We start from the raw sequence: 20944 nt of genomic DNA, 5'->3' as shown, positions 1-20944 counted from the left end.
TCTCCCTCCATGTGGTTGTGTCTCTCTTTACGTCCCACTCCTTCTCTATCTGTGTCTCTCCATCTTTCTGTCTCTGTCTTCATATGTCGGTTTCTCTCTCTCATCTCTATCATTCTATCCTTTATATCTCTCTCTGATGATTTCTCACTGTCATATCTCCTTTTCTTCTCCTCTTTCACGTGTCACTCTTTCTCTTTCTTCCTGTCTTTCTTTATTTCTCTCTCTTTCTCTGTCGTACCATCTTTCAGTCTCTCTTCATTTGTCTCTCTCTCTCATCTCTCTCTATTTCCCCGTTTGTTCTCTCTCTGGTTGATTTCTCACTATCATACGCCATCTCTTTTTTTTACTTCTCTTTCTCTCCCCATATCATTCTGTTTCTCTTTCATCCACCTTCTTTCTCTTTCTCCCTTTCCTTTTCTCTTCCTGAGTGTTCTCTCTCTCTCTCTCTCTCTCTCTCTCTCTCTCTCTCTCTCTCTCTCTCTCTCTCTCTCTCTGAGAAAGCCACAAGCCGAGCAAGGAGGAAATGAGTAAAAGGAACAAGTCATTCTAGCCGCTGATGATAGCAGTGAGGGGGAGGAGTGATGAATCCTCTCGTTAACCCTTTCATCCCTCCGTGATATCTGATTAAATATGAACTGCCGAACGTCTGACACAGAGCCCCGATGGCACGCTTCATTCTCGAACGAAAAGACGACAAATGTTTTATTGTTGTTTTCTTTCTTTAAATAATCACATGCTATCGACCAATCAGATCTTTGTGTTCATTTCACTCAGAACTAAAGCATGGAAACGATTGCGATGCTCAGGCTTGATTCATAGCCTGAGTGTATGTAAACATATATGTGTGTGTGTGTGTGTGTGTGTGTGTGTGTGTGTGTGTGTGTGTGTGTGTGTGTGTGTGTGTGTGAGTGTGTGTGTGTGAGGGAGGGCAAGGTCTCAACAGTGCACGCCAGAACAAGCCTCCACCTCTGCCTCAGGCTCTATCACTCCCCACACACACACACACACACACGCACACACGCACGCACGCACGCACACACAAACACACACCAAGGCTAAATCCCCCAAACTTCAAAGAGAATGGGTCAGATGGAGTGGCCATGGCTGCGAGGAAGAAGAGGCAGCTGATGTCTCTCTTTTTTTCTCTCTCTCCCTCTCCCTCTTTCTCTCTCTCCGTCTCTCCCTCGCTCTCTGGCAGTGGGAGCATGCCTCTGTTATCTTCGACAGGCTGAGGAATTATAGGTTGAGAGGGGAAGAGGAGGAGGAGGAGAGGAAAGCAGAGAGAGGAGGTCATGTGACATTGCAGCAGCTGCTAGGCTGAGAGTTTTCACTCGCTCGGAGAGAGAGAGAGAGAGAGAGAGAGAGAGAGAGAGAGAGAAGTGGGAGGGTGAGTAAGAGAGAGAGAGAGGAAAGAAAGAGATAGGCAGTCAGTGCGTGTGTGTGTGTGTGTGTGTGTGTGTGTGTGTGTGTGTGTGTGTGTGTGTATGTGAGCTGCTTTGTTAGATAAGCTCTTTGTGAAAGAGAGAAAGAGAGAAGAAGAGAGCAGAAAGATGGTGATTCCCTCGGCAGCTCGGACGAGCGAGGCTTGGAAGATGCAGCGATGGGTGACGGAGACGATGCCGCTCCTTTGTGCAGTAAGCTACACACCGCTTTTCTGTTTCGCACAGCGCACCGAGGAGGGGTAGGAGCTGAAACTGTGTGTGTGTGTGTGTGTGTGTGTGTGTGTGTGTGTGTGTGTGTGTGTGTGTGTGTGTGAGGGAGCGAGAGAGAGAGAGAGGCACTAAGTGTGAATTCCGGTGTGTGCTAGTTGTGGTGTGCCCATGTGAGATAAAACAAGAGAGAGAGATCAGGCACTCTGTGTGTGTGTGTGTGTGTGTGTGTGTGTGTGTGTGTGTGTGTGTGTGTGTGTGTGTCTAAACATGCTGCTTTTCACAACTCCGTCAAGCTATCTGTCCAAGTCGCAAAGTGCACCCTCCGGCTTTGTGTACTGTAGTGTATATTGATTGGTCAATTGATCTGATTGGTTGATTAGTTTTGGTGTCGTTTACCAGCAATCATGGCAGGCGGTTCTGTTTCACGTTGTGTTGAAGAGCATCGCCTCAGGGTCCTGTAGAGTCGAGTTTGATGCAGGTGAACTACATAAGCGTCTCAGAGATGTTCGGAGTTACGATTCGGAGCTGAGCATTTTTGTTTGTTTGTTTTCCCGTTATGCTCCAGAACCTTTTTACAAACTTCTAGGATGTTTATTGATCACACCGGACGTCTTGAGGCACAACTCGATCTCAGTGTTAAATCTGGAAATCTCAGAAAGTAGGGACTCGGAATGATGTCATTCCTCTTGACCTCTGTCAAAAATTCCAAAGAAAATGGGAAGAATAACGAAACGGACAGGGACATTTCCACACTCTTCCCTGGTGTGTGAGATGTACGTTCAGCCCATCAGAACGATGCATGTATAAGAGTGTAATAATGTCTGCACGTTGACAGATCTATAGTAAATTCACGTGTAAATATACGTTATACCGTCATGCTGTGGGCAGCCATGTTGGATCGACGTCACTTGCTGAACTCGGCGTCAGGGAGACCATCCTGTGTTCATGAGCTGAGAAAGTTTAAAGCTTTTCCTAGTCGAATATGAAGTTACAGCTTGAGCATTATTGGTGTACCAGTCGACGTGTTTTACTTTTCCCCCTAAACACAGGTTCCAGCTAGCTTGGCTACATCCCACTCCGCTTACTGTTCTTTCTGAAAGCATCTATCTATCTCCTCCCATACCATCATTTGGAAATGCTCTATTTTCTGTCATAGGATTTTCTGGAAACAGCCCTTGTTCTCCTATAGCATTCAGAAGCAATGCTCTATCTCCTCCCATACCTTCTAGTGGAAACGTTCTTTATCCTCCTAATACCATCCATTAGAAATGCTCTCTACACCCATACCATCCAGTGGAGATCAGCTCTATCAGCGTACATTTGCATTTCAGGAACCTTTACAGGAGTTTTTGGGAACCTGGTGATTTTTTCACTGCTTGTCTAGGAATCAGATCCACTGGGGGGGTGGAGCCTAGGATCCTGAATGTATCTAATTGGTCAGATTGTTGATTGGTGTTGATTGGTGCTAAAAAGTGATTACTGAAGCGCATCATTTATTATCAACATGACATATGAGACACGGTACGCATTTTAGAATCAAATGTTTTGTGTGTGTGTGTGTGTGTGTGTGTGTGTGTGTAAGCAGCAGCAGTATGAGGAAAGGGGGAGGGGCTAGTCCCAGTTGTATTCTGGTGACCATTTTAATTTCATTATTCATCGCTCATTCGGTTCATTCGGAGTGCACAAGGTGAGGCAGGGGTTATCTTATAGTAAAGAGTTCACAACACACACACACACACACACACACACACACACACACACACACACACACACACTTAAACATACACACACTACCCAAGTGACCTCACACCTCTCAGGCTGTCTCTCCCTATCAGGTTGCAGTCTTCTGTCTCTCTCTCTCTCTCTCTCTCTCTCTCTCTCTCTCTCTCTCTCTCTTTTCTCTCTTTCACTTTCTCTCTCCTTCTTCTTCTCTCTCTCTGCCCACGGCCTGGCGTCTGTTTCGACCTGCCTGATCACAAGCTGCATAAAAATACTCTGCCCTCGAATCATCCTTAGGCTGTGAAAACACCTCATGTGTGTGCTTTAGTGTTTTAAGTGTGTGTGTGTGTGTGTGTGTGTGTGTGTGTGTGTGTGTGTGTGTATGTGTGTGTGTGTATGTGAGCATGTGTATGTGTTAAGATTCCGCTACTGTCACTGGTGTCTTGTTTCACAGTGACGGAGCGCTCGTAAATCCGTCGCTCTGTAAAAAGAAACCTCGACATCAACACTACGATTCATGTCACGTCAGTTTATAGACAGAAGTGTGCAAGTGTGTGTGAGTGTGTGTGTGTGTTTAGAAATTACTGTGTGTGTTGACATTTGAACCCGTCCGAATTAAGGCACTAAAATAGACGTTTTATTTTAACGGCGGTTCCTGAATCGGTTCGAATACGGGCCACGAGGAATCCGATCGAATCGATCACATGACCGTACAAAAAAGCGAGGACGTCACGTGCAAACACAGGTAATAAAAATTGTAAAAAGTCGCAAATTCGCTCTTCTTGGTCATTTTGAACAGATATTAATTTTGCGATGTCCATTAATCCCGGACCTCTAATGCTCACACAGCACTTTAGAATGGTTTTGTTTGAGATTTTCCGTGGTTGTTGTAGTTTTTTCTTTTCCTGGTCCAAATATAATTCGCTGTATCATGACTACAAATGAGACCAACATGCAACAGCCAATCAGCTTTCTCTCTGACTCTCTCTTAAATTGTACCACAAACGTAACGAGTAACGTAAGTGCGATTTTTTTTAAGTGCGAAAATTTATTTAGGGCTCTGTTACGGCCAGTTGCTAACAATGAATTTGTGTGTTTTTGATATAATTAAAACTTTATTCTTAATGGTCTTAAAAAGCTCTTAAATTTTGTGCAACCTGCAGAAACCCCGTTATAGCTGCACTTCATGTAGAAATTGTTCCAATGCTTTTGGACCAATCAGAAGTAAGAATTGAATGTTAAGTATTAAATATATTGCGAAGTAGTTATTGTTTAAGTAATATGTATAGATGGTGTGTGTGTGTGTGTGTGTGTGTGTGTGTGTGTGTGTGTGTGTGTGTGTGGGCAACTTTTGTTCTTAAGCTATGCTTGACCTTGGGTGTAACCCCTTGACCTACACCTCTTCACCTCCATCTGTCGATGGTTTTTGGTTTATGTATATATATATATATATATATATATATATATAAATATATATATATATATATATATATATATAAATGTGTGTGTGTGTGTGTGTGTGTGTGTGTGTGTGTGTGAGCCATAGCTACGGGCCTATTTGCTTAAATCCATGACTCAGCAGCTGCTGATGGACTGAGTGTGTCATACTCGACTGAAAGCCAGTCCTGGTTAAACCAAACAGAACCACCGAACAGTTGTCTCATTGTTTCTCTTCGTCTCTCGCAGGCATGAGCCATGAGCCAAAGTCGCCCTCACTAGGCATGATCTCCACGGCGACGCGCACCACGGCGACGGTCAGCCCGCTCACGCCGTCACCCCTCAACGGCTCCATCGTGGCCAATGGCAGCCCGGCCGCTCAGTCTGCTCACTCCGGATTCGCCGCCGCGCTACGCAAGCTGGCGAAGCAAGCCGAGGAACCTCGAGGTAAAAAAAAACAACCTCCCCGAACGAACCTTTGACCTCTGACCATGTGCGCGTATCTCTGTGGGTCAGTCTGCTAATGGCTCGTGAGTGGAAATGTGGCCGGAGTGAATTAAGTGCCGCTCCCTTGGGACGCTCGGTCGCGCTCGATGACCCACTTCAACTCCAAACGCTGCGGCGTGGATTTACTTCAGCAGACACGTTTATGCACGTCATATCAAGAAGCTTGTGTGTGTGTGTGTGTGTGTGTGTGTGTGTGTGTGTGTGTAAGTGATGTGTGTATATACAGCCTTCTTTTGCAACTCGTTCATATTTAGGAGCATTTACTCTGTATATGAATGAATGAAAATCAGCTTCATTTTGGGGAAAACGTTCATTAGGTGCATACGATTGTTAATACTCTTTTGCGATTGTTGTTTGTCAGACTGTTGATACATGATCCCCATGTCACAGGATCTCAGTCGTCATAATGTCGGACTGTACGACTGTAAAAATCTGAAGCACTATGGGTGGCTCTAATTTTGTTCACGACACGCCTTGATAATTAAACGTCATACAAACACTTTTTTTCCCTCCATAACTCAATAAGTGTCTTTTCTTGCTGTACTCGTTTCCACAGAATTTCATCTGAGGAAAAAAATGATCGTGACTCCCATTACTTGGCAAAGACTCCGGATTTTATCCTCGGATTATAGGAATCGTTTAGGATTTCCACAATTGGTCTCAGACGAACAAATCTTGTGCACAGTATGCTTCTGGCTTTATATGGAAGTTTGTGGGCGTGGCTAAATAAACACTTGCATTCTGGAAAAATGTGTGAGTGTTAAAGAAAGGCTAGTGGTGTGGGGGTGATGAATATGTGTTGATGTTATCAGCATTACCATCATGTACAGGAAGGGGGTGGCCTGGCTCCTGCCCTTTTAGAAAGACAGAGCGGGGCCGAGAGAGCAGGCGTGGGGGAGGATCTGGCTCCGGAACCATGCTGAGTGGAAGGATGGCGCTGGTGTGTCTGATTTTAGCTCTGTCTCCCCCCACGCAGACGCATCGAGCACCATTTCGCGTAATACGATGGAGGTGTGTGTCGTGAAGTCCGACACGATTTCCCCACCGTTTCGGACCGCTCTCTAGCGATTCACCCCACCGAGCAGGGTGGGACCTAGTGCTCCGAGCCAGCCACCCCTGAATCTCTGCTCTTAATCAGTCATTCTCTCTCTTTCTCTCTCTCTCTTTCTCTCTCTCTCCTCCTTTTCTTTCCTCCTTTCCTCTCTTTCTCTCAGACTGGAGCCGGCTCTTGCCTCTCTGCTCCCTGCTCTTTGATTTATTACTCCCTGAAGAGAGCACATAACCCCAATCTTTTACAAATCCACCCTCGCAGACACTCACACTCCCACTGTTCTTTCGCTCTTACGCTCACACTCCTGCTTCACAACACACACACACACACACACACACACACACACACACACACACACACACACACACACACACACATACACCTACTCAGCTATACACCATCTTTCTCACTCACTCACTCTTTCTCCGTTCCTTCCTTCCTTCCTTCCTTGTTCTGTCTGTATTTCTGCTATTTTGCTTTGCTATGTTGCGCTCCCTTATCGTGGGTGTGTGGCGTTTAAAAACAGACCGCAAAGGGAAACAAACACACACACCTACACACACACACACACACACACACACACACACACACACACACACACACGATGCATGGTAAAAGCAAACAGCACAAAAAAGCGTAAGGCGTTCGATATTTTACGGAATCTTGTGTATTATATTATTATTATTATTATTATTATAGTTTTTAGGATCGTGACATATGGTCTTGTGGCATTGACAAAAAGACAGGAGGCGGAGTTTATTAAAGGGACCGGACAGGTAGAGGTGACGAGGTGAGAGAGTGTGATCGAGATGCTTCGGTCATGTGCAGAGGAGGGATATATCGGTAGAAGAATGATGAGGATGAAGGAAAAGACGAAGGCCAAAGAGGAGGTTTATGGATGTGTTGAGGGAAGACACGCAGGCGGTTGTTTTAAAAGAGGACAGGGTAATAAGGAGACGGACGATCTGCTGTGGCGACCCCTGGCAGCTGAAAGAAGAAGAATCGGAAGCAAGGAGATGAAATAATGATCCAGATTGACCTTTCCACATCTACATTATCACGTGTACTTTTTATCCATTTTTTATCTCTTCATCATGGCACCTGTTAGTGGGTGGATTTATTTATTAGGCATCAAGTGAATATTTTGTCCTCAAAGTTGCTGTTAGAAGCAGGAAAATGCTTAAGGATTTGAGAGAGTTTGACAAACTGTGACGTCTCCGACTGGGTCAGAACATCTCCAAAACCACAGCTCTTGTGGGATGAATCTATCAAAAGTGCTCCAAGGAAAGAACAGTGGTGAACCAGCGACAGGGCTGTGGGCGGCCGAGGCTCACTGATGCACGTTGATGTGTTCTGATTGAACAGACGAGCTGCTGTAGCTCAAATTGCTGAAGACGTTCATGCTGTTGATGCTTGAAAGGTCACGACTGTTTTGCCAGCAAAAGTGGGGCACAATATTAGGCAGGTGGCCATAATGTAATACGTGCTGTGTGACCTCCAGTCATAAACGTTTGCTGCGTTCCATTGCCAGCCTCCATTTTGTTTTCCTGTGTCTACGCTGATAAATTCTCAACGTTAGCGTTCATCTCAGGTATTGCTGAATAATGGCAACCCCTGGCTTCATCTTCCTCTTCCTCTTCTTCTTCTCCTCCTCGCCTCCATTATTGCAGAATAGCACATTGTGAAAAAGTTTCCTCTAACAAACGTGAAGCAGCTCGCGCTATTAGGAGTGAGGTTAAAGTATTAGCACCCATGTCTTCTTGTTAAACGGGCTCCCTCTCTTTCTCCCCGGCGCCAAAAATCGGCGTACGAGTCGAACTCGTATGCGTAAAAACTCGTGGAAACAGAGATGCACCGAGCGAGTCGTGTAAATCCCCTACGGTGCCTGGCAGCCATTACCCTTTTTAGCATACGCTCTTGTCTTCCAGCATATGCGGTGCATCCTGGCCTTACAGTGCCCTGGACTCCTGCCGTGCCTGTGTGTTCCTGAGTGTGTGTGTGTGTGTGTGTGTATTACTAACACACTGGCGTTGATTTAAGCTCAGCAGCCTGCTTCACTCCCACACAGGCATCACACTGAGCGGCGAGACCCGAACGCTCAGCCTTTGATGAAACGGTGAATCACAGCACTGCGATGATCACTGACTAATTATGACTAATAGACAGAGCTTATGTTGTGGCTCGGCTCAGTTAAAAAGTCGTTTTCACAGGAAGGAGGAATGTTTACAGACTCACGGCTCCGGCGGCGGTGAAAACCCGCGACCGCGAAACCCGATCTACATCCTCCGAGTCCTCCGCTTTTTCGCGTCTTTCCGATTATTGAATGCTTTCGCTCTACAGGTGCGCTGCTGGTTATCTGTCTCCTTACAGCCGGAAAAGAGAGAGGGAGGTAGGGAGGGAGGGAGGGAAGATAGAGAGGGTGGGATCAGCAGGATAAAGAGTAGAGGGATGAGTGCAGGCTGAAAAGAGAGAGATAGAATAGAGGTGGAGGAGAGGGAGGAGAGATGACATTGCCCTGAGGGCTGCCTCTGTTTTTGTGTAGCTGAGGCAGACATGAGGAGAGCAGCCAAGCAGCACTGACCCCTCCATCTGGAACAAGGAGAGGATCTGTCTATCTCTCTTTCCTTCTCTATCTGTCTCTTTCTCGCACACACACGACACTCATGCACATGACACACACACAGTTTGAAATGCTCCAGATCTAGGAGCCACACTAGATGCTTTTTGGTTTCTAATAGCAGCTAATGTTAATTTTCAGTTTTTAAAACGTTGGTCCGTTTTTTTTTTTTGTGTCACCAAAGGAAAACTTTTTGTCCAAAGGTCCAAAGAAAGGTTCAAAATACAGAGTGAGTGGAGATAAAAAAAAGACATTTATCTGTATTTATTGATTAATGTAAATGTTTGCTCGTTTCACAGGCAAAAATTGTGAAAAATTATTATTAATATATTATTATTATTGTTAACATTAAACGCTAAATAAAAAGACAGATCCTGTTATTAGACGCCTGTTATTATACGTGTATAAAGGAAATTGCGAAAGAAAAATAACCTTTGTAGTTAGAGGTCGACCGATTCAACGATTTTGCCGATTAATCGGTTAATTGCTAGAGCTATCTGCAAAAATCTAAACAGATAGTTTTTCCGGTCCACTGTCATTAAAAGAGCGGCCTCTAGAGGCGACTCACTGATGCCAAATGCTGGAAGTGCAGGAAGAGTGCTATATACTATATTTATTATTATATAATTATAATTATTAATTCATAAATTCTGATTTATTTAATTGTTTAAATTTTTGTGATAAAAAAAGGAAAATGAAATAAATATGAATATATTCATTAATAAATATAATTATATAATTATTTAATTATAAATAATACATTTACATGTTTGTCAGTATTGTTTTTAATTTTTGTGAGTGTTATATTTCTTTTTTTAAATCTAGTATTATTCATTTTAAAAACTATCGTTTGATTAATCGGTTATCAGTCAGTACGAATAAAATATCGGTCGACCTCTACAATGGACTGTGTGGTCCGACATTTCTTCAGTTCCCCACTTACAGATTTATGCCACTCCCTATTTGGCGCATGTCTACGGCCTGTTATTAAACAGATATAGAGGAAATTAGGAGGAGAAATATCACTAGTAAGGATGTAGGAGAGATACAGCTAGCTTCCTTTATTAATCTAATCCAAGTACAAAGCTGAGCAGGTCAAACAAACAGCCGTATTTTACACCGGAAAGAAAACACAGTGTACAGGCCACGTCTGAGATACAGTGATGTCACTGTAAAAAGAAAAACACCTAAAAATTGAAGCAGTGTCACTTCCTTTTTCTAGGTGATTCTATGTTTTTAATGTACCGTTGGAAAACTACCCACACGTCCAAACCCAAACACACACACACACACACCATTCCGTTCTTCTTGTGTTAAAGCATGCAGAGAATGATCCCACCATCCTGCTGCTTCGCTCTCTGTGCAACACAAACAAGCACGACGCGGACCTTCCCGAAGGCAAGCTCACGCGCTAATGGCGTGCCTTCGAGTCTCTGTGTGTGTGTGTGTGTGTGTGTGTGTGTGTGTGTGTGAGGGTGTGAGGGAGAGAGATTCAGATTAGCAGGCCTTTGTGTGTTGTTGGCAGTGCATGACCAGAGAGAGCATATGGAGGCAGGCTTGGAGCGCCGCTATGCACACCAGGTGTGAAATGGCCTGTTTAATTAAGTGCTGATGTTGTTCTAATGCAGGACGGGAGGGGAGTGTGTGCGTGTGTGCGTGTGTGTGTGTGTGTGTGTGTGTGTGTGTGTGTGTGTGTGTGTGTGTGTGTGTGTGTGGAGAATGAGAGAGAAAGAGAGGAGAGAGAGAGAGAGAGAGAGAGAGGTGGGGTTAATGGGAAAGCCCACAGAGAGCAGAGATGCACATTAATCAAACCAGCACAGACAGTCTACACCTCTAGCCGCTTGGTTTCTCCCTCATCGTCTGGGTTACGCTTTCGAAATCTTCGCAGGACTACCCGTCTCCGGGTTTGAAAATCCGTAATCACGCCATCACTCGGTATCGCTCGGACGTTCACTGACGTTGAAAATAAAACAGTGTATTTTTCCCTCGTGCATATTTGGTCCAGTGACCTGATTGTTGTTTTTTCCCCTCTGTATGTCATCAAACGTGCAAATAAAAGCAATCACGGTGGATTGACGTGTGGTAGTGAGTTTCATTGTGAATTACTCATTTTTTGGGGGGTTTTGCATTAACCGCTCATTTTCCTCACACACCTTCCATTTTCACAAAAGGCTCAGAAGTATTTGGACGAATGCTAAATATTAGGATTATATTCACTACTTAAAGGTAAATTCTCCACAGTATTGACTGTATAGACATCACCAAGCCTACGTATGTTTACTGGGATCGTGCAGGATTTCATACACAGCCAGAGTTTTCAGTGTAATCAGCATGTCTGATCCTACACCAGGATGAAGCGTGACACTGTAACAACCCTAGACGTCTTTTTCTTTCGTATTTGTAGCATCACAAATCCAGAGTCCAGGATTTGAGGAGAGCAGCTTGAACAGGACATTGATTTGAATGCTATTATCATAGCATGTCTCCGGACGAGGTTCAGAATGTTGCACGTGCCACGGAGAGCCCCATCTGCCGGTGACACCGGTGACGTGTCTTGACGTTCTGGATCGATGCTATTCATGCATGGGACCTCCAGAAATTTAGCAGGAGCTTTAATCCTTATATGAGGGAAACCCCATCAGGAAGAGCGTTCAGATATCCTTTTTGAAAGAGAGACGTGATTGAGGAACAGCCAAAAGATATAAAAGAATTTTAAAAGTTTGGTCAAAGAAATGGAGATGGATAACGTTATAATGTCTCAAAGCTACAGCTGAGATGTATTAGGAGTCCAAACTATTGGCAACATCCACATATTGTCCTGTTCCATGCGTATGACGTATCGGATCATTCTGGCACAAATGTTAGGACTTCCTCAACAGGAAGTAGTGGAGCATCTGTACAAGGCTGATTGATTATGGGTATAAACACTGTACGTTTATCCGTAATGAAAGGCAAGGACAAACTCCCTGAGAAGATATGATATAACCTTAAGAGGAGCCAGAACACCAAATATCCAGAAATGATAGACATTGTAGTTCCAACATAAGGTTTTCAGCTGTTCACTGATGGACACTTGAATGAAAAACCTTTTATGGGAACTGTAATCCTAAACCATTGTCCATGCTAATTACACTCCAATTCCATCTTCATGGTTCCAGACTTATAACCCTCAACTGCAACCTGATGGATCTTTAGGCTGCTCATATGCAAGCGAGTGCCCTCTAATTTAAAAAGAACTTCATCTTGAAAGTCAAGTCAAGTTTATTTCTATTGCGCTTTTCACAACAGACATTGTCTCAAAGCAGCTTCACAGAATTTAACAGTGAAGGTGAGCGATTTGTGTTTATCCCTGATGAGCAGCCGTGGAGACTGTGGTAAGGAAAAACTCCCTTAGATGTTATGAGGAAGAAACCTTGAGAGGAACCAGACTCAAAGTGTGACATCAAGAGTGTGATCATAAATCTTTAAACACTACAGAACACTGGAGAGTGAGAACTAACATGAGCACTGGAGTGTGTGATTATGAGTGATGTTCTTTCTACAGTCTTATACAGTCATTTGTTGTTATAAAACTAGGAGCTACTGAGCAACTCATAGAATAGCTCAACACTTGCAATCATCACAGATCCAACACCAGCTTCTCCATGCCAGAGCCTTTACACCCTCAAGGAGGTTTAGTGTCCAAACTCCACATGAAGAAGGAAGTAGGGAATCAGGGTAGATCTAGGAGGTCCAGACAGGGAGGTATCTCAGGATCACGTGTAGCTTGATGGAGAGGGAAATGGCATGAGGGTGAGACATGGAAGTGGATTATTAGGTATCTTTATTGTTATAATAGTTATGGACACCATGCAGTGAAATCGGAGACCGTGCAGGGACTCCGGGAAGCCTAGCTGCGACAGCGTGACTAAAAGAGAGAGCCAGGTGTTAATAACACCGATTTCATCGTTCACACGTTTAGAATTACTGAGCACGACGGATTTACACCACGTACGTTATCCTGAGGTTCGTGTGTTTTCCTCGGATCAAACGTCTCATCTCTGCTTTTGTCCGAGAAACATCTGAGTGTGTAGGAGGACGACGAGGAGAACGACACGTGCCATCCGACTGTTTATTTCCCCTCGTTCAGTATTCTGCTCTTTAAAAATGTTAGTGTCGCATTTTATTGCTTTTCCTCGTCCTCCTCTCCTGCTGGTGAAGTGCGACGCTGCTGTATTAAACCGCTCTGCGCTCCGAGTGTGTATCGATTGTCTTGAGTGAGCTCGGCCAGACTAATGGCTGGGAATAGGCTACTAATTGCTAGCATGCAGACGCGACACACTTCCTTTCAGTCTCGCTTCACGACATCCTGTCACCACCTCTTATCCTCTCACCTCTCCTCCACGTTTTCTCGGTCATGTCTTTGTCTGCTCAGTCATTAAGTAATTGAAATAACCCGATTGCCATACAGATCATGAGACAGTTTTTTATCTAATTTGTAATTACTACAGCTCTCTTGGATTCTCAGATCTGATTGGTTTAAAGGTTTTGCTTTGTTTTCGTGAGCTCGTCTGACGTTTGCGTACTCTACTATATCCGCTGTTTATTTCGATTATTTGCATTTTGTGGGAAGAGTCGCAAGTTCCAAACCACTTCTACTTTTCTGTCTGCGTTTTCTCGGTAACGTGACAAACTGCTTTTCTTTTCAACTTCAAGACTGAGAAAAAAAAGGGCAACGTGTGAGAGACTGAGTGTTAATAGCTGCTATAGCATAAGTGAGAACTGGAACTAAAATGCTTTCTCAGAAAATGAGAAACAGCTAAAAAAAAAAAAAAAAAGAAGTGAGATGTGTAATAATCGAAAATCTGAGAAGATGTTCCACTAGATGTTGGAATGTGGAGAGTCATTCAGCCACCAGGTAGTGGTGTAGGTGAGGTGAGGAGGCCTGGGGTGCAGTCAGCGTTCACGTTCATCCCGAAGGATGGATAGATCTATCTATCTATCTATCTATCTATCTATCTATCTATCTATCTATCTATCTGTCTGTCTGTCTGTCTGTCTGTCTGTCTGTCTGTCTGTCTGTCTGTCTGTCTGTCTGTCTAGCCGTCTGTCCGTCCGTCCGTCCATCCATTCGTCCGTCCACCTTTCTGTCTGTCTGTCTGTCTGTCTGTCTGTCTGTCTGTCTATCTATCTATCTATCTATCTATCTATCTATCTATCTATCTATCTATCTATCTATCTATCTATCTGTCTGTCTGTCTGTCTGTCTGTCTGTCTAGCCGTCTGTCTGTCTGTCTGTCCGTCCGTCCATTCGTCCGCCCACCTTTCTGTCTGTCTGCCTGCCTGCCTGCCTATCTATCTATCTATCTATCTATCTATCTATCTATCTATCTATCTATCTATCTATCTATCTATCTATCTATCTATCTATCTTTCTTTCTTTCTTTCTTTCTTTCTTCAGTATCAGAAATTCTGTCTGAATCCTTTGGACCTGAGAGGAACTGACCCCAGCGTACATATCAGAAGTAGTTTGTAATTAAATTTCCACTTGTTACAAACCATGTGACCGGTTGACCATGTGACCGGTTGTGTCTGGTGTTTTTGCACATATTAAACAGAATATAATCGAGAAGCTCCGGGTCAAATCCGGATCTGAGCCGACGCAGCACGAGTTTTTTTTTCTCCTGTCCAGAGCAGCGGCAGGTTAAAATCTGCCCATACATCATTCATGACAGCTTTCAGTCTGCAGCGACTCTGTAATTACTGCATCCAGCAACCAGGCAAATGCTACCTCCTCCTCCCCTTCTTCCTCTTCTTCGTTTCCCTTCTTCTTCTTCACCTTCTCTATGGATAGCAGGCTTTGTCCTTTATGCTTTTAAAAGCCTTCTTTAGAAATGTCAGCTCTTAATGGTCTTTCCCAAGACAGGGCACTTTTAATGCATCGTGTTATTGTAATACTGCACTGCATTAGATAGCTACCAGGAGAGCTGTGTGTGTGTGTGTGAGAGAGAGTGAGTGATGGTGGCTGTTTCAGTTACATATCAGCAGATGGCTATCAGAGTAACATCAGGCGAAGAAAATCATCCGTATTCGCTCGTTGGTTCACTCACTTAGGCTGGTTTTCACTGTATGAGGGACACAAGGTTACCAACAGAATTACAGTTCATCTGATTTCATCCTGGTGTATGTAGAAGTAGATGTTTTGAAATGGATCATTGGTACACATCTCCTGCGGCTTCACGAACCTGGAATTCAGCTCATTGGGTTTTTGGTGCACAAATGAAACGCTGTGATCAAGTGTGCGAAGTTCTGCATGAATCATGGCCCCGTCATGGCCTGGTCATGATCACGCTGCTCATCGAGCAAAGCGTTTTCTCTGCATTTCTGCTCTCCAGAAAATGCTGCTGGTAAACAAACCAAAACTGTCTGATATTTAAAGTACTTCAGGAGACTTGATGGCAGCTTCACACACTCTTGGCATCTCATGAAGGTGACACCTGCGATACTTTTTCAACAAGAATTTTCCCACAAATTTCTTTCTGAGCACTTGGCTTCGAAACTCCTCGTTGGTCTTGTTTTTGGAGTGAATTTGTACACAAACATTAACCGTTTTCTTGGGTCAGAAAAAAAGAGGCTTTTTCAGTGTTCACAATTTCGAGTCAGTCATCACAGTGTTGTAGTAACGGAGAAATTTAAGCAGCGATATGTTGTTTTTTTTTCTTGTCTTTTGCAGTGCAGACAAAACACTTCCTGTTCACGCCAGTCGATTCAACTAGCTGTTAAATTTTACCTCGCTGTTTTAGCTGAGATACAATAAACCAAAGGGGCGGGGCTTATTTCTGGGCTAGGACAATGTAGGAAAATGGGAACAGGATTTCAATTCAGGATTTTTGCCTCAGGATTTTAGCATTTTTCATTGATGATGGTATTTAAACCATCTAGAAACACCTTTAAGCGACGGTAAACGCAAAGAAATTTCACAATGACACGTTTTTTAATTTGCATGCAAAACTGATGTTCACGTTTTATTTTACACACGTATTTAATCCATAAAGTGTTGGATTTGTTTTTAATAGACGATGAACTTCTTGTTCAGATCAGTATGTGTTTTTTGGTTTGGTACACCATCGTTTGATCTGGGTAATGTGTTACTGACTGAGGTGTTTCTCAGATTTCTGTGTTTGTGTTTAATGAAACTGCTGTATTTGTTTGCCCGTGTGTGTGTGTGTGTGTGTGTGTGTGTGTGTGTGTGTGTGTGTGTAACTAGTGTGTGGGTGTGCATATGGCAGCTCTGAGAATATGCGGTTTCCTGTGTGTGTTCTCACTTCACTTTAAAACACTAGTCATCGTGCAGCACTTGCAGAAAGCAGAGGGACATCAAAATAAACACCAGCAGGAGAAAAACGATAGTAATCCCTTTCTTTCTTTTCTTCGTCTTTTTCTCATTTTCTCAGCAGGTTCCTCCATCAGCAGCGAGTCGTCCCCTGTTTCATCTCCAGCCACAAACCAGAGCTCTCCAGTGAGCACGCCCAAGCGCGGTCCCCTCGGACCGGTCATTGTGCCCCCTGGAGGCCACAGTGTGCCCAGCACCCCACCGGTAGTCACAATCGCCCCAACCAAAACGGTGAACAACCTGTGGAGGAGCGAGAGCCGCCCGGTACGAGAGGTAACGTCTTTCTCATACACACAACAACGTTTCCTCTACACACTTTATACTGTACTTATAAGAAATCTGACATTTTGTTTCGGATACTTTTTTGACCCAGTGGGGTGTCCTACAATAAAGTAGAACATGATGTGAGGCGGTGTGTGTGTGTGTGTGTGTGTGTGTGTGTGTGGTGGTTGGGGGATAAGACTGTATAAAAAGCACATGTGGGACTCCGATTTCCTGTCACTTTCCGGTTGCTTTTGAAAAGCTCATAGTGATTCATATGAACTATGAATATTAAATGACATTACACAGATTTCCAATATTGCACATTTTAATTGACAGAGTTAATGCTTCAAAATCAGTTGAAAATCGTTGACTCTAAATCCATTTTTACATGTCTTTACAATGTCATCCCCATTCAAATTATAATTTTTTTACAGTGTCATTTTGATTAAAAAAACAAACTCTTTTTTTTGCATTGTTTTACTTTGTACTTTCTAAATAAAAAATTTATTTGTTTCATTTTCATTCCAATTTCGATTCCAAAATCACTTTTTTCTGCTTGTTTAGTGTCATTTTGATTCGAAAAATTTTTTTCCCCACATTTTATGAAATCTTAATTAGTAATAATTTTTTTCAGTATAACTGTTTTAAATAATTGTTTGAAATGTTTTTACAGTGTAATTTTCAATCTAAATCACTTTGGATGTTTACTGTGTAATCGTAGTTTTACAGTTTTTTTTGTTTTATTTCGATTCTAAATCAATTTTTATGGATATTTACTGTGAAATTTCGATTCTGATTTGAAATTAATTCCCACACAATGATATATATATATATATATATATATATATATATATATATATATACATAAGCACACTTAACGACACACCCAGAACACACACACACACACACACACACACACACACACTTGTTTGTTGAGGGATTATTGGCTTAACGACATGCCGTGGCAGAATGTCTGTGACATATGCGCCTGTGACACGGCTTCCCCTCCTCACTACGGGAAACAATACCAAAAAGGCCACCGGGGTTGACGGCTTCCACGACGGCCGACATCTGTGCCCCTCCCCCCGGGTATTCAGTCAAGTGCTCTCTCTCTATCTCTCTATCTATCACTCTCTCTCTTTCTTTAATTCCTCGACCTATCTCTCTGGAGGTGGCAGGAGCGCTCGCTTTGTAAAAGAGTAAAGAATTACGCTCGTGCGCTAATCCTTCTCATTTTCACAGTGATGCTAACGGAAGCCGAACTCATTATCTAAGAGACGAGTTTACAGGCTGTGACAGCCATAATCTCTTCTCCACTCAGGCTTCATTTTTACCCTCTTTCCTTCGTTCCTCTATTAACCCTGGGTCACAGAAGAGGTCAGAGGTCAGCATGAGTACGGTTTCGACTTCACGAGTGGATAAAATCAGCTAAATAAATAAATATTACCATTTAGTTTTCATGTGTTTATCGTACTGTGTCGTGTTTATGAAAGATTTCTGACTGCGCTTACTCCTTGTTGCACTGTGAAAGTGTGTGTGTGTGTGTGTGTGTGTGTGTGTGTGTAAGAGAGGGAAGACAGAGTGTCAATTTGCTTTCGATGAAGGCCGTCGCTGTGGCGCTGCAGCTTGTAATCGCTCCTTAATTGGCAATTTGGATTTATCGCTCCATCTGAGTGACGCCAGTGAATGCTTTTCTGATGCGCACCATTTCGCCATCGCTCGGGAGGGCCAGGGGCAGGCACATCCATACAATACTGTGTGAGTGTGTGTGTGTGTGTGTGTGTGTGTATGTATCTGTCCAGGGGTTTGCTGATGTAAATAAAACGCATTTTCTTGTAAGTTTAGGTAAGTAAAGAGTCACCATTTTTTTCGAAAACAGACAATCAAAGAGCTAACTGTGATAAGCGACATCCTAATTCCATTCCATTCCTGATTATTGACATCCTAATTCAATGGTTCATTTAAAAGAAATTATAATCTATACAAATCTGAGCACACCAGCAACGCTGGGCTGTTTTCGAGGTTTCGCTCGGTGTCGAACAAGGTTACGTGGAGGGTCATACTTTATCTCAGGCAGACAAAAGACACAAAGGCGGAGCAGGGCCAGGCGGCAGACATGCCTCGGGCTCCTAACACAACACACGCTTCTTTCATTTTTAATGTGTGCAGGCCCACCACACACCTGCCGGCCCTCTGAGACACACAAACAAAACACACACACACACACACACACACACACACACACACACACACACACACACACACACACATGCACACCACCAGGGGTGATGAGGTTGCTTAACTAGGTGCATTATACTAAATGACCAGTAGGGGGCAGTGGAGCAATCGCATGTGTTTTGCAAACAGGAGAATTATTTTTTTGCTTAAAATGATTGCGTGAATGTGTATAATGTCTCCAAGTACAAAACACAAACAAATCTAAACAAATGACTAGATTGAGATCAACGTTACTGAGTGTTATTTGTTATTACATTGTTCTGCAAATGTACTGTATCTTGAGCTCTATGTAGAAAAAACACAACAGTGCAGTAATCTTGAGGGCTGCACTATTTTCCAAACCAGCTCACAAACCTCGCTGTTGCCTCAAGGCGCAAAGTGGAGCGCAGCCGCCTTAATGAGGCAGATTAAAAAGCAATTATGACTCGGTACAAACTGCGGCAGGGAGCCTTCGAGTACAGAGAGCGAGTACAGAGCATCAGATCTTGCTCTTCTCTCGAGCGTGCGTTGAACAGATGTCATGTAAAAGTCGTGAAACACAGATATCCGAACGCCGAGAACGGCAATACGTGCACCCGAGGCTGTGTGTCTGTTTCGCAGGGTGAAAATCAGCTCTCCGAGCACCTTATGGCATCCACCAAACATGAGCTGCTACTGTTTCTGCCACAAATAAGAAAAGGAAAGCAGCGCTAATAGACGTGTGTGTGTGTGTGTGTGTGTCTACCGTTCAACACCGCCTGATCCGTATCGGTGATACACGTAGGGGGAGGATGGAGGGTGAGGGGGTTGAGATGCCTGTGATTTTGACTTCTTTTGACATATCTGAAGCACTTTTCTGCCTGACTGCACATCAGTGAGTGACCCTCCTCCTTCTCGTCCCCGCGAGCGCTTACAAAGCCATTAGCGGAGCCGGGTACTCAGGAGAGGCAGGAGGGGGTCAGGGGGCACATGTGGGCGCCGAACTGAGGCCGAGTTGCTGCTAAGTGGAGAGCGTTAAACAGAGAGAGATAAAGAGGAACTGACAGCAAGGAGGTCCAAGCACCAGAGGCATTTAATATTACATGTGAGCAGTGTTGAGTGGCGACGGGTCATTGGCTGGGACACAGAGGTAATGGTGCTCTAAATGGGCTTTTCTCCAGAGGAAGGCTGCCAAAAGGACGTCCACACTTTCACACAGCTCTGCTTCAGCGTTCCCTCTCCACCTGTCTTTGTCTCTCCTGCTCAGAGATGCTTATCCGGGCTTTTTTTTAACGGCAGGTTTCACTACATCCATTTCCTCATCTTTAGCGTAACTCTGTGGTTCCTCTTTCATCCTGGAGGATCTGGGCATTATCGTGTCACATTTTCCCCCTCCGCACATTATTTTATTGGTGAAATAACTGGATTTTAGATCTAAAGGTCGTGAGTTCAAATACTGGGCCCCTAAACAAGGCCCTTAGTTGTATGAATGAGATATCCGCTCTAAAAAAAGGCATCTGCCAAAATGCCGCAAATGAATGTAATGTGTTGTTGGTAACCAAATATAATAAATTGTGTCATTAACAACCTTTCCATCACTCCCTCTCGCAGTCAGAGTCGGGCCCCCATGGTGTCAGTCGAGACCGTTTGGCCCCTGAGGCTCAGGAAAAGGGCGGCCCCTCGGTTCCACCCCACCTCATAGGAAATCCGTATGCATTTGGCCTGACGTCCGGATCCATCATGCAGGATTCACGTTTTCAGCCAATGAAGTAATTACGGCTTTCTTTAAATATTCGCTAAAAGAATTCACCTGATTTCTGTACTTCATGCTTTACATGCTGACAAACACTGACAGTCTCGTCTTTCTCAATTTTTTCTTTTTCTGAGTAGCAGCCTGCCAAGGCAGATGCCCCATGGCATGCCCCCTGCCGGAGTACCAGAGGAGTACTTGCGCGGTTTCCGCCCTTACCCCACGGCCGAGGACCTTCGCATGCCCTCGCTGCCCTTGGGCCTGGACCCGGCAACTGCTGCCGCTGCTGCCGCTAACTATTACCACCCCAGCTACCTGGTCCACCCCTCGTTCTCCCATTACAGGTAACAGCGCAACCTTTTATTCCTGTCGATCTGTC

General features: G+C 44.0%; 1 protein-coding gene across 4 annotated transcripts in view; it reads left to right on the top strand.

Annotated features, from left to right (window-relative positions):
* Positions 1 to 20944, top strand: part of gse1b (Gse1 coiled-coil protein b) — a 224166-nt gene that overhangs the window by 192490 nt on the left and 10732 nt on the right. For 3 of the 4 annotated variants that reach the window (XM_046864954.1, XM_046864953.1, XM_046864951.1), the window contains exons 3-6: positions 5058 to 5255; positions 16417 to 16628; positions 20427 to 20584; positions 20706 to 20909. In XM_046864954.1, coding sequence (XP_046720910.1) covers positions 5058 to 5255; positions 16417 to 16628; positions 20427 to 20584; positions 20706 to 20909 — 772 coding nt within the window. The remainder of the gene's footprint in view (positions 1 to 5057; positions 5256 to 16416; positions 16629 to 20426; positions 20585 to 20705; positions 20910 to 20944) is intronic. The other variant, XM_046864952.1, reaches the window with a different exon arrangement.

The sequence above is a fragment of the Silurus meridionalis genome, chromosome 13 (assembly GCF_014805685.1).
Source record: "Silurus meridionalis isolate SWU-2019-XX chromosome 13, ASM1480568v1, whole genome shotgun sequence".
In the NCBI taxonomy this organism is placed as follows: Eukaryota; Metazoa; Chordata; class Actinopteri; order Siluriformes; family Siluridae; genus Silurus; species Silurus meridionalis.
Note: the sequence above shows the minus strand (reverse complement) of the source record. Positions and strands in the feature narration are given on the sequence as shown.